Source organism: Notechis scutatus, chromosome 2 (assembly GCF_049901735.1).
Source record: "Notechis scutatus isolate UNSWTSFEM ecotype Mainland chromosome 2, rNotScu1.2, whole genome shotgun sequence".
NCBI classification, from domain to species: Eukaryota; Metazoa; Chordata; class Lepidosauria; order Squamata; family Elapidae; genus Notechis; species Notechis scutatus.
The window spans coordinates 174,561,449-174,572,354 of record NC_142010.1 but is presented as its reverse complement, the minus strand read 5'-3'; the positions used below and the strand labels follow the sequence as shown (position 1 = coordinate 174,572,354).

At 40.8% G+C, this 10,906-nt stretch overlaps 1 protein-coding gene across 2 annotated transcripts in view; it reads right to left on the bottom strand.

Annotated features, from left to right (window-relative positions):
* Positions 1–10,906, bottom strand: part of IDUA (alpha-L-iduronidase) — a 58,658-nt gene that overhangs the window by 3,934 nt on the left and 43,818 nt on the right. For both annotated transcript variants that reach the window (XM_087957442.1, XM_026672990.2), the window contains 4 exons: positions 9,852–9,973; positions 5,538–5,663; positions 3,157–3,233; positions 317–417 (listed from right to left, as the gene is read on the bottom strand). In XM_087957442.1, the coding sequence (XP_087813568.1) occupies positions 317–417; positions 3,157–3,233; positions 5,538–5,663; positions 9,852–9,973 (426 nt within the window). The remainder of the gene's footprint in view (positions 1–316; positions 418–3,156; positions 3,234–5,537; positions 5,664–9,851; positions 9,974–10,906) is intronic.

Below are 10,906 nucleotides of genomic sequence, written 5' to 3'. Positions count from 1 at the left end.
GGATCTAAGGAATGCTTAGATCAGCAATCCTGGAACAGAATTTTAGGGAAGAACTTAAAGACACTGTTTGAAAAAAAAACCTATTTTCCTGATTTAGAAAAAGGCTTAAAACAAAAGCTTTCCTTCCCAAATCAACAAATTTATATTAATGATTATAGTTTTAACGGGAAATACAGTGGTAATAATAAATAACATTGTAAATAGTTTTAGTAAAGAATTGTAGTTTCCAATTAAATTCCAAATGCATGCTTGAGGTTTTAAATTGAAATTGCATTTTTTTCACCTTAAAAAATGCAGGAAATGTGTTGTTTTTTACCTGGACTGTAGATTAACATTGTAAATATACTGTCCTTGACACTGATTTGGTGATATTTTTTCCCATCCACTGAAAACATCACTTCAAATTTTTTCAAACATCTGTGTGAAAATACACATGCATATTTATCATAAGGGTTACAGGGTTATTTTTATTTTTTTCTGCAAAGTAAAAGGGTTTCCAGGAAAAGACTATAGAGAATTTGAAAGTATTTTCTCAAATACTGTTTTTTAAAAAGCAACAAGGGGAGAATCCAAAAGGTGAATATGTCCCTGCACAGTACAGTACCAATTGCAAAAAAAAATAAAAATGTTTTTTGAAAAAAAGATCTATTCTCATGCATTGGACAAAGAGCTGTCTTTTGAGATTGATAAATACATGTTAGATATTAAAACTGCTATTATTACTACTACGGTTGTCGGGAGCACCAGTGTTTCTAGCTTGAAAGAATTGAATGGTCACTTCACTGTAGCTCAGGGGACACCTACTTGGGCGCTCCTTTCATATCCTTGTTAACTTGCCCGCCAAAGTGGTACCCATTGATCTACTCGTGCTGCTTTCGAAATGATGGGTGGGCAGGAGCTGGAGGGTGTGATGGAATCCATCCCATTCTTCAGCAGCACCGAGGTCTTGAACATGAGTCTATCAATTGTCAGCCCGGTGTCTTAACTTTGTGAGCCACCACTTTCCTATTACAGTAAAACTACTGATCAATTTTGCTGGTAAATGGGGGAAGATTAAACTATCCCAAAGTCATTCCTTTAGTATAGTGGGCTGGCTGGGGAATTCTCAGAGTTGAAGTCCACACATCTCAAAAGTTATCGAAGTTGAGAAATATAGGTAGTCCTCGACTTACAACCACAACTAAGCCCCAAATTTTGGTTGTTATACGTGGTAGTTAAGTGAGTTTGTCACCGTTGCTAAGTGAATCACTGCAACTGTTAAGTTATTCATGCGCATGTTAAGCAAATCTGGCTTCCGTCATTGACTTTACTTGTCAGAAGATGGCTGGGGAGGTTACAAATGATAATCACATGATTACAGTCATCATAAGTACATGTCAGTTGCCAAGTGCCCAAATTTTGATCCTGTCATGCCCCTGGTGGAGACTGACCCTAAGGGAGAGGAGGAACAGCCAACTGGGAGTGGGAGTGTGGCTCCAGAGGTGGTGGAGGAGGGTGGGGAAGGGCAGGGGCCGGCTGAGCAGTCAGAGGAGGACCCAGGCCCATCCCCTCCCCATCCTTAGGCACACAGGGAGGAGAGGATAAGGGAGAGACGTGGTCTACTCAGGACGAGAGGGCCTTGATCCTCTTCATGGGCTGCAGCTGTGACAACTGTATAAGAGTTTGGACCTGCGTTCTGGCAAACGCTGGAGACAAAGCGTGTTTTATTTTGGTTTGAGGTTATCTTGGTTGGCGTCCTTCCAACAGACTGTATTTTGTTATCTCCTTGAACTTGGTAAATACTTCTCCTGTTCCGTTGTGGAAATTTCATCATTGTAATTTTGGTTTTTATTTTCACCTCTATCTGCTCATTAAGTTCGGACTGTATTGCTTTCTTTTGAAGACTATTTATGAGTACGTTTTATCTCCAACTGAGAATTTTTGAACAGTGGGGCCAAGTTGGAGGCATTTATTTATGTTTTGGACTTTGTTACATTTGTGTTACACTCTGGGTCATCACAGATCCCATGACCATGGGATGCTGCAACAGTCATAAGTGTGAAAAATGGTCATAAGTCACATTTTTCAGTTCTGTTGTAACTTTGAATGGTTACTAAATGGATGGTTGTAAGACAAGGACTTCTGAGAGATTCTGCTCTTACCCTTTTTAAAAAAAATTATATGCGTCTGTTTATACAACCAGGCAGCAGCCAAAAAAGTTAATACAATCCTTGGTTGCATAAACAGAGGCATAGAATCAAAATCATGTGAAGTATTATTACTGCTTTATAAAGCCTTAGTGAGACCAAACCAGGAATCCTGCATCCAATTTTGGTCACCACATTACAAAAAAATTGTTGAGACTTTGGAAAAAGTGCAGAGAACAGCAACTAAGATGATTAAGGGCCCGGAGACTAAAACATATGAAGAACCATCGCAGGATTTGGGTTTGGCCATTCTAGAGAAAAGAAGGATTAGGGGGGATATGACAGCAGTATTTCAGTATTTGGGAGGCTGCCACGAAGAGGAGGGGGTCAATTTATTTTCCAAAGGAACAGAAGGTAGGACAAGAAACAATGGACGGAAAAAATCAAGGAGAGAAGCAACCTGGAATTAAGGAGAAACTTCCTAATAGAGAGAACAATTAACCAGTGGAACCGCTTGCCTTCAGAAGTTGTGGGTGCTTCATCACTGGAGGTTTTTAAGAAGAGACTGGACAGTCACTTGTCTGAAATGCTATAGGATCTCCTGCTAGAGCAGGGGGTTGGACTAGAAGACCTCCAAGCTCCCTTCCAGCTCCGTTCTCAATTTTTTCACTTGTGGAAGGTGGCTTTGTCTCTAATTAAAAGTATTGGGGAAAATATGAGAGGCACAGATTTCAAGTCTTTCCTCCCAAACAGCACAAGCCATTTCTTATATTATACGATTCAAACTTCTTTAGTGCTACAGATGTAAGTCAAGGTGATCTGAGAAGTATTCATCAGCCCAGGTTTTTGTCGCCTTATGTAACCATACTGGAGGTTAGAATTATGATAGGGAAGAAATTTTCCAGCTAGTTGCTTGCAAACAAAGAACAATTACAGTGTTCAAAATTAAAAATAGCTATTAAATTAATAGTATTTTATCTGGAAAATGAATGAAAGGACAACAATGATGGATTTATTGAAAATGACCTACTTTGAATTCACACAGCTGTCATCCCATGTTATCAGAACTCGTCCTTTCATAAGACCAATGAAACGAACGCCATTCACCTGCCAAGACAGAATCGCTTGGACTAAATACTGCATGCATGGAAAATATGAGCTGAGATTCAGTTCAGGTTATTTAATGTGTGGATTGATTCATTTTTAGGTTCGGAAGAAACGAAAGCACATCAGTCCACACAAATAACAAAGTCAGGAAGGATGGCTGACTAACCAGGAAAACTAACCGGGCTTTGGATTTTACTAGGATATTTTCAAAGTAGCATTTAGAGTTGATTAAGTAGAATGTTAGACTTACTGTGTTCACTCACCATGAATTAAAATTTGTGTGCAATAAAGGAGCACATCTTTGGAGTATCATCTCACACACTTGGAGAATGCAAGCTGTTTCTTGAAGCTTTCTCCTTTACAATTCTTTCTAACATCTTTTAAGGAATTTGAATTGACAAATAATACAGCAACTTGCACAACGCTATAGTGAGGAATGCTTTTCTAACTGCTACTCACATGCCTCTGTAATCCCTTCTACTGCCTGCAAATTAGGCACACTACAAGCAGAATCAAGGTGAGCATCAATAAGTGCTGCCTTGTGATTGTGAATCGCGGTTGCATTTTTCCAATCTCACGACTGGGTAGAGGGTTAATCCTTTGTAGGACAAGATATTGTGTATACTAGATGATTGTCTTTTGCTATCAAGGGCTGTTTGCCACATTAAGGAAAAGATCTTAGGACATTTTTTTTTTGTCAAATTCTTGAATTTTTGTTACTGCTTGGCACGGGGCAAAAGCTCATCCTGTAAGAAAAACCCAACACAGCCTTATACATTGTTTACATCTAAGATAGAAGTAAAACAATCAAGCAAACAGCAAATATCAAAACAAAAAGCATCCTGCTATCTTTGCTTCTTATACAGGTTGGTAGGTTTTGTTTAGAGCTCATGAAAATAGAAAACAGGAGAAGATTGACCAAGTGGTCCAGAATAATAAAATCTAGTTTGGTGGATTTGTCACCTCAAAAATATAAGCTTAAGATAGGTTGATTCTGATTCACTTACTTCCAGATAAGTGTACATACGATTGGTCCTTGATAGGAAAAAAAAAATCTGGAGTTATACGCAGAGCAGACTGTCCTTTCATAAGAGCATAAGTATCTCAGAAATCGTGACAATTTCCCTTTCTTTCAACTCCAGCAAACCATTTGTAAGAGTGAGGAAGAGACAGGTATTTCTTTTCAAGTTAAAAGCTTGGAGGCACAGTGGTTAGAATGCGGTATTGCAGGCCAACTCTGCCCACATCCTGAAGTTCGATCCTGATGGAGTTCAAGGTTGTCTCAACCTTCCATCCTTCTGAAATCGGTAAAAGGAGGACCCAGACTTTTGGGGGGGCAATATGCTGACTTTGTAATTTGACATTGCTGTATAGCATTATGGTGCAATATATACGTCTAAATGTTGCTACTATTGCTATCTTGGGGAATGTAGCTTTTTTAGTACAAACCTGACATCCTTATTCTCTGGGACCCGCTTGTCTTCTAGGCCAGTGATCCCCAACCTTTTTGATGCCGCGGCCCGGTACTGGCATCAGCTGGGCGCCACGGCCCAGTACCGGCATCAGCTGGCGCCGCCATCTTTTTGATGAAAATGCCGTGACACGTTTCATCAAAAGCTTCCGGTGAGCTTGGCTCTACCGCCGTGAGCACCGGAAAAGCTCACCGGAAGCACTTTTTCATGAAAAAAAGATGGCGGCGCCCAGCAAGCCAGCGGCCCGGTAGGAGTTGTTCCACGGACCGGTACCGGTCCGTGGACCGGTGGTTGGGGACCCCTGTTCTAGGCCTACAAAAGCCTATACTGTGCACATTTTAGGAGTAGCCAGATATCCCTAAGACATATATTTACCACCTCAATGAGAGTTATGTCTTGGAGCAAGGGCTGGACATCTGTAATCCTTCATAGTGTTGGATTATAACAGTAAGCACTGCAGCCAGAGACCTGTAGTTCAACACCCAGATGGGCCAAAGTCCTTCACAGATGCTTTATAGGCCATGCTTTCCCTTTGGCTGGAAAGCTGTCTCTTTCTTTCTAACCTTGATAGGTTTTCCAGGTTCTGTACGAGGGTATACTTGTACTTGCCAGGGGGAAAAAGTGGCATCTGGTGCACAGCAGTGTAAAAACATTCTTTGGATCAAATAGTGCCGATAAAGGATAATAAAAGAACCGTGGGAGTCATTGAAAGAACGCCAAGAATCCTCCAGCCTCTCCTAACTCCAGAGTGAAGTCAGGCTAAGAAACAAATAAAGTCATTTAGTTTCCAACTTTCTGTGTTTGCAAGCAAGTGGCCTAAGAGAGCACCCACCTGGTTGGGAACAGAGAGGGGCTTTGCACAAATATGAAGGAGGAAAACAGCTGGAATTGGAAGTTCTTGCTTCAGCATTAAATGGTCTTTTGCAGGTAGTGGAAATGGTCCTTTCACCACAGGGTCCTAAGAAATAGATTAAAAATTAATGTTTAAAAAGGCAGAGATGCTGGAGAACATTATCTAGAACCTCAATGACACATATGAGTTGGGAAAATTATCAGTAGAAGACCATCATCTAAAGCAGGGGATATCCAAACTTGGCAACTTTAAGTCTCGTGGACTTCAACTCTCGACTATGCTGGCTGGGGAATTCTGGGAGTTGAAGTCCACAAGTCTTAAAGTTGCCAAGTTTGGAGACTCCTGATCTAAAAAAAGCCATTTCTTTGACTCTTGTACTCACATTGTTCATTGTAATTGGGGTGGTTTCTGCATTTTTATGTAAGGTATTTCATGTTTAAGCCTTCATTTAAAAATATGATTGTTGGGAAGTTCAATTGGCTTCTTAAGTTGAACTCTGGGAATCTATCATGATCATCTGAAGAAGAAATCTTTACCTCTTTTCTTAAATAGTTGCAGAATGTATGCTTACCAAGTTTAAAAGGTGTTTCAGGGGATGCAATCCCAGGATAAGGGGCAGCTGACTTAAAGAACTACGGAAAGGTGTTACATTTACACCCCTGTAAATTCAGATATTAGACTAGGACAACCCAGCTTCAAATCTCTCTTCACCCACATGGAAGTTCATTAGCTGACTTTGGGCCCTTCACTCTCTTTCAGCCCAATCTGCCTCTCAGGATTGTGATCGTGAGGAAAAATGGGAGGGAGAATCTTGTACACACCACCTGTAAGAAAGGTGAGGTGTAATTCTAACAAGCAAATAATGGTCCCCAAATTTTATTTATTTATTTAAGAAATGTATATGGCTTCCCAATTTCAATAACTGTGGCTCTGGATGGTGTATGATCCACCAGCAACATGTCGATATATCAGGAACCCAAACTGGTATTACATCACTTCATGCAAGTAGTCCAATCAATTCAGCTGGGATGGGTCCAACCATATATAACTACATATGGATGTGGGGAAGGTAATTCCAATGGGCAAGCACTACAAAGGAAAAAAACACATTCAAAAGAAAAGCAGAGAGGAGGCAAAGCCAATTGGTCCTGTCTCCTGCCACTTATGTGTATAGTTAGTGGAAAAAAGTGGGAGGCATAGGACAATGTCAAAAGAAGAGAAATATGGAGAAATATAGATGGGAGACCCCATCTATTTCTTGCTTAAACTCCTTTCCTTGTTTGTTTCAGATTCGTCGTCTAGTTGGCACGTGACTCCCAAGAAGGAATATTGTTCCCAATGGGTGAGGGAAGCTGAGGCCAACATTTCTGATTTCCAATTCTCCTCAGAAATTCTCTCTGTGTCTGCAACACCTTCTTTGTTTGTTTGTTTTTTTAAAAGCCCCATTTGCATTGAATCACTGAGCAGCTTCAAGAGGACACGGGTGGTGCTTAGATTCCCTAGTGCTCAAGCATGTCCTAATAGGAGAGCATGGGGGAAAGATCAAAAATAAAATCAGAGGGGAAACATTCCTTCTGGCTTTGTTTGTAAAGAAATCTATAACCATAAACATTTACATAACCCCTTCCATAGTGCCAGGTCCATGGAAAAAGTTGGCCCACAAGGAGCAAACATCTGGTTAGCATAAAAGGAATGAATCCGATTGGGACGACTACCTGATTTATTTCTACAGGACAAGACAAAAGAGATACAGAGGATAGGTGAGTAGATTGGGGGAGGGGTTGCCCTCATTTAGAGATCATTCCCGACATATATTAGCTTAATGCCATTTTGACTTTCCCCACAAATCACCCTGGAAAATGTAAGTTGGAAAAAATAATGACAATTCTTTTATTTGAAGGACTGTGGCACTGCCTCCCTTCAGAATTAAGGGTCCCTTCAATTGCTTGGGAATCTGTTACACCTGGAGAATAAAGAAGCTTTCATAATGCCAGATGTGGACATGGTGTGTGTGTGTGTGTGTGTGTGTGTGTGTGTCAAACTATTTTCCAAAACATCAAAAGGCAAGGTGAGAAACAATGGATGGAAACTCACCACAGAGGGAAGCAACCTAGAACTAAGAATAACTTTCCTAATGGAGCAATCAACCAATAAAACAACTTGCCTTCAAGAAGCTGTGGTGCTCCATCACTGGAGGCTTTCAAAAAAAAAAAAAAGATTGGGCAATTGTTTATCTGAAATTGTACAGGGTCTTCTGCTTAAGCAGGCAGCTGGAATAGAAGACCTCAAAGGTCCCTTCCAACTCTATTATTCTATGTTCTAATGTAAGGGTACAAGTTCAACACAAATTTTAAAATAAACTTAGCTTTTGAAGTTTTACCAGAGAAGGGGCTTTTCAAACGAGAGTAGATTTTGTAGTAGTTCAAATGAGAGCAGAGCTGAGCAGACGAGGGAGCCAAGAGACTGGAAGTGAGGTGAGAGGTTGATAGCCAAATATGAGTTTTCTCTCAGAATTTTTCTCAAGGGAGCTCTTTATTGCTATGAAAAAGCAGAGAGCTGCTAACATGAAGAGATCTGGAGGTTTAGACGTTTTATTTTTCTACTAAAGAAATTGTAGAATTTGAAGTATTGTGCTTTTCAAATAAACAAATGAGAGCAACCCTAAATGTATTCAGAAGTAAATATGTCTGTGTCCAGTGGGGCTTATTCTTTAATGCTTAGGACTCATTGAAAAACTGTGATAGAAGCCTATATTGTTATGAATGCTATGGAGAGAGCAGACAGTTTTGTTTATATTCTACCTTACAAAAACATGACATGAACCTAACGAAGTAAACAGAACTTCTTTTGACTGGAGCAAAAGAATACGCAATCCAGCCCCTCTGTCAATCAGCTCTGCTTATGATTTCTCAGAAATCTTCAAGGGGCTGTAGTTAAAAAGAGAGTGCTGGACGGGTCTAATTCAGCAGAAGAGTACCAGCATTCAGCAAAGAAGGAAGAGGACAAGCTGTTTGAAATAAGGGACCAGTATAAGGCAGCTCAAAAGAGTATACAGTACAGGAAATATGCAAGGTGGTAGTCAGAGCCTTGTTGCAAAGATTAAACTTATAGTCAATGGAAAGAAGTAAAAATGTCTCTTCCCCCTCAGCTTTTAGATGGGAGATGGGAGGGACCTACTTGTTTTAAGACTGAGCTAAAATTTTAAGGATTTTATCCTATCATCTGCCCACTTAACAACAATATATCACTCAAAGCTATAGAAAACTTTATTAATGTTTATTCTTACATAGTTATTTTAATGCCTTCCTTCCTTCCCTGTCTTCCTTCCTTCGCCCTCCCTTACATAAGCTTTCCCTAACCATGGCTGAAAATTGTGGGAGTTGAAATGCAATACATTTTTGTAGCCCGCCAGTGGCCAGTAGAGCTGGCGGCAGACTCGGACAGTGAGGAGGTTGGGGAGGAACATGGGCCAGTCCTGGAGTCTGGGGAAGGCTCTGATGAGTGCTCTGCATCGGAGGCAGGGCCATCTGACAGTTATTAGCTGCCTTTGGAGTCGGAGATCAGTGGGGCAGAAGAACAGCTGGAGCCTGTTCCTAATGTGCGCATGCGCAGAACTGCCAGGAGAATGGAACAGTTAAGGAACAAGAGTCAGCTCGGGAAGAAAGGCACAAGTGGATGGTGAATGGCCACTCCCATAGGAATAAATAGGAGCAAAAGGGGAGTGGTGTTTGCAGGAGACAATTAATTCGTTTAATTAGTGTGAAGATTTGTTTGTCTAAGTTCGTGACTCACCAAGACTCCTTGCCAAGTATTTCTTTGTACAGCGTTGCACTTGGAAGCTATCAGCCTGGCAACTCTCTAAGCCTGTCTGTGGTTGTAATTCATCCTTGAAAGACTGTTTGCCAGAACTTTGCTGGATGTGAATGATAGGAATTCACATTAGCCAAATAAAAAAGGGTTTTGTCGGGACAAGAAACCTGTTTCGTGATTTTGTGAAGCCTAGGTCAGAATACACATCTGGACGAAGTTAGGGAAAATTAGCTTAAACAAATGGTTTCTAACATGGTCTGTAGATCAATGAAAAAGTTTACTGTTTATTTTCTGTTTTGCACCATAAATATGTATACAATGCCATGGTGATTATTTTGACGTAAATTTTCATGCGACAGAGATATAGGGTGACAAAACATACTTAGGAAGAAACTCACTGAATTCAGAAACATTTGCTCTCAAATAAGTAGGGCCTGGGTCTGATTTCACAAAGAGCCATTTCTCAAATGCATGACACTGTACCTCAGCATCTCTTATTTGCTCCCATTGCATCTGAGAAGGAAAATCCGGCATTCCCGTTTTCTTCCATTCCAAATATGGATTGGTTAGGTTGTTATCCATGTAGTATGTGACATATACAAGTTCTTTGGGAAGACAAAGAAAATGTAATAGTTTTAAGGTTTGGCTTTAGTTGAATGTCAAATCAAACATAAGCGATCTGGTGCACAGTCGTTTATTTAATGATTTCAAGTAATAAGTTTTGGGCCTCCACTCTTGGACAAAATAGCTTTAGAGCAGAGGTCTCATTCTCGCAAAGTAGCTTTAGAGCAGAAGTCTCATTCTCGCTGGCTAATTGCGGCCCGCAGGACGATATCCTGTGGCCCCCACCGTGATATGAAAGTATAATATTAGTGCATTCTCCATGCGTCGCTAGCTGGCTAAACACTTCTATGTGCGGCCCAGCCTCACCCAGACTCTGCCTCCAGTGGCCCCCAGGTAAATTGTGTTTGAGACCCCTGCTTTAGAGAGAAACAGGGAAGTAGGTCATCAGGAGCCTGAAAAACCCAAGCTGGCATTGTTTCATCCTGTAGGCCACTGAAAAGGTTTTGCATCCTGAAATATGAAAGGGAATGGGGGGGAAAAATCCAACTGAGCCTGACTAAGATACAATGCTCAGTAGACTGTTCTGATGGGAGGCGAGGTAAGAGCCAAATCTCCAAATAGATTTGTTGACCCCTGAGTTGATATGTGCGACTCCAACGTTTCTCGCTCTCCTGCAAATCCCCGGTTAAAAAGATGGGGGCCTGCTTGTAACGTCACTTGATGAGTGAGGGGCAACAGTCCAGAACAAATCTCATTGCAGAACTCAAACTCGGTGAGGGTTTGTTTGTTGAAGTGAAACCCGAGATGCCGTTTCACTCTTTTCTAACTCTTTCTAAAAACCTGCTTGGGAACAAGTCTTTCTATGGGAATGAATGAAAGCAACATTTCTGCTGAAGAGAAAGAGATCCAAAGGGTGACAAGCTTTTCACCAAGAGAAATTTTTTTCACAATCAGATTTTTTTTCCACCATGAAG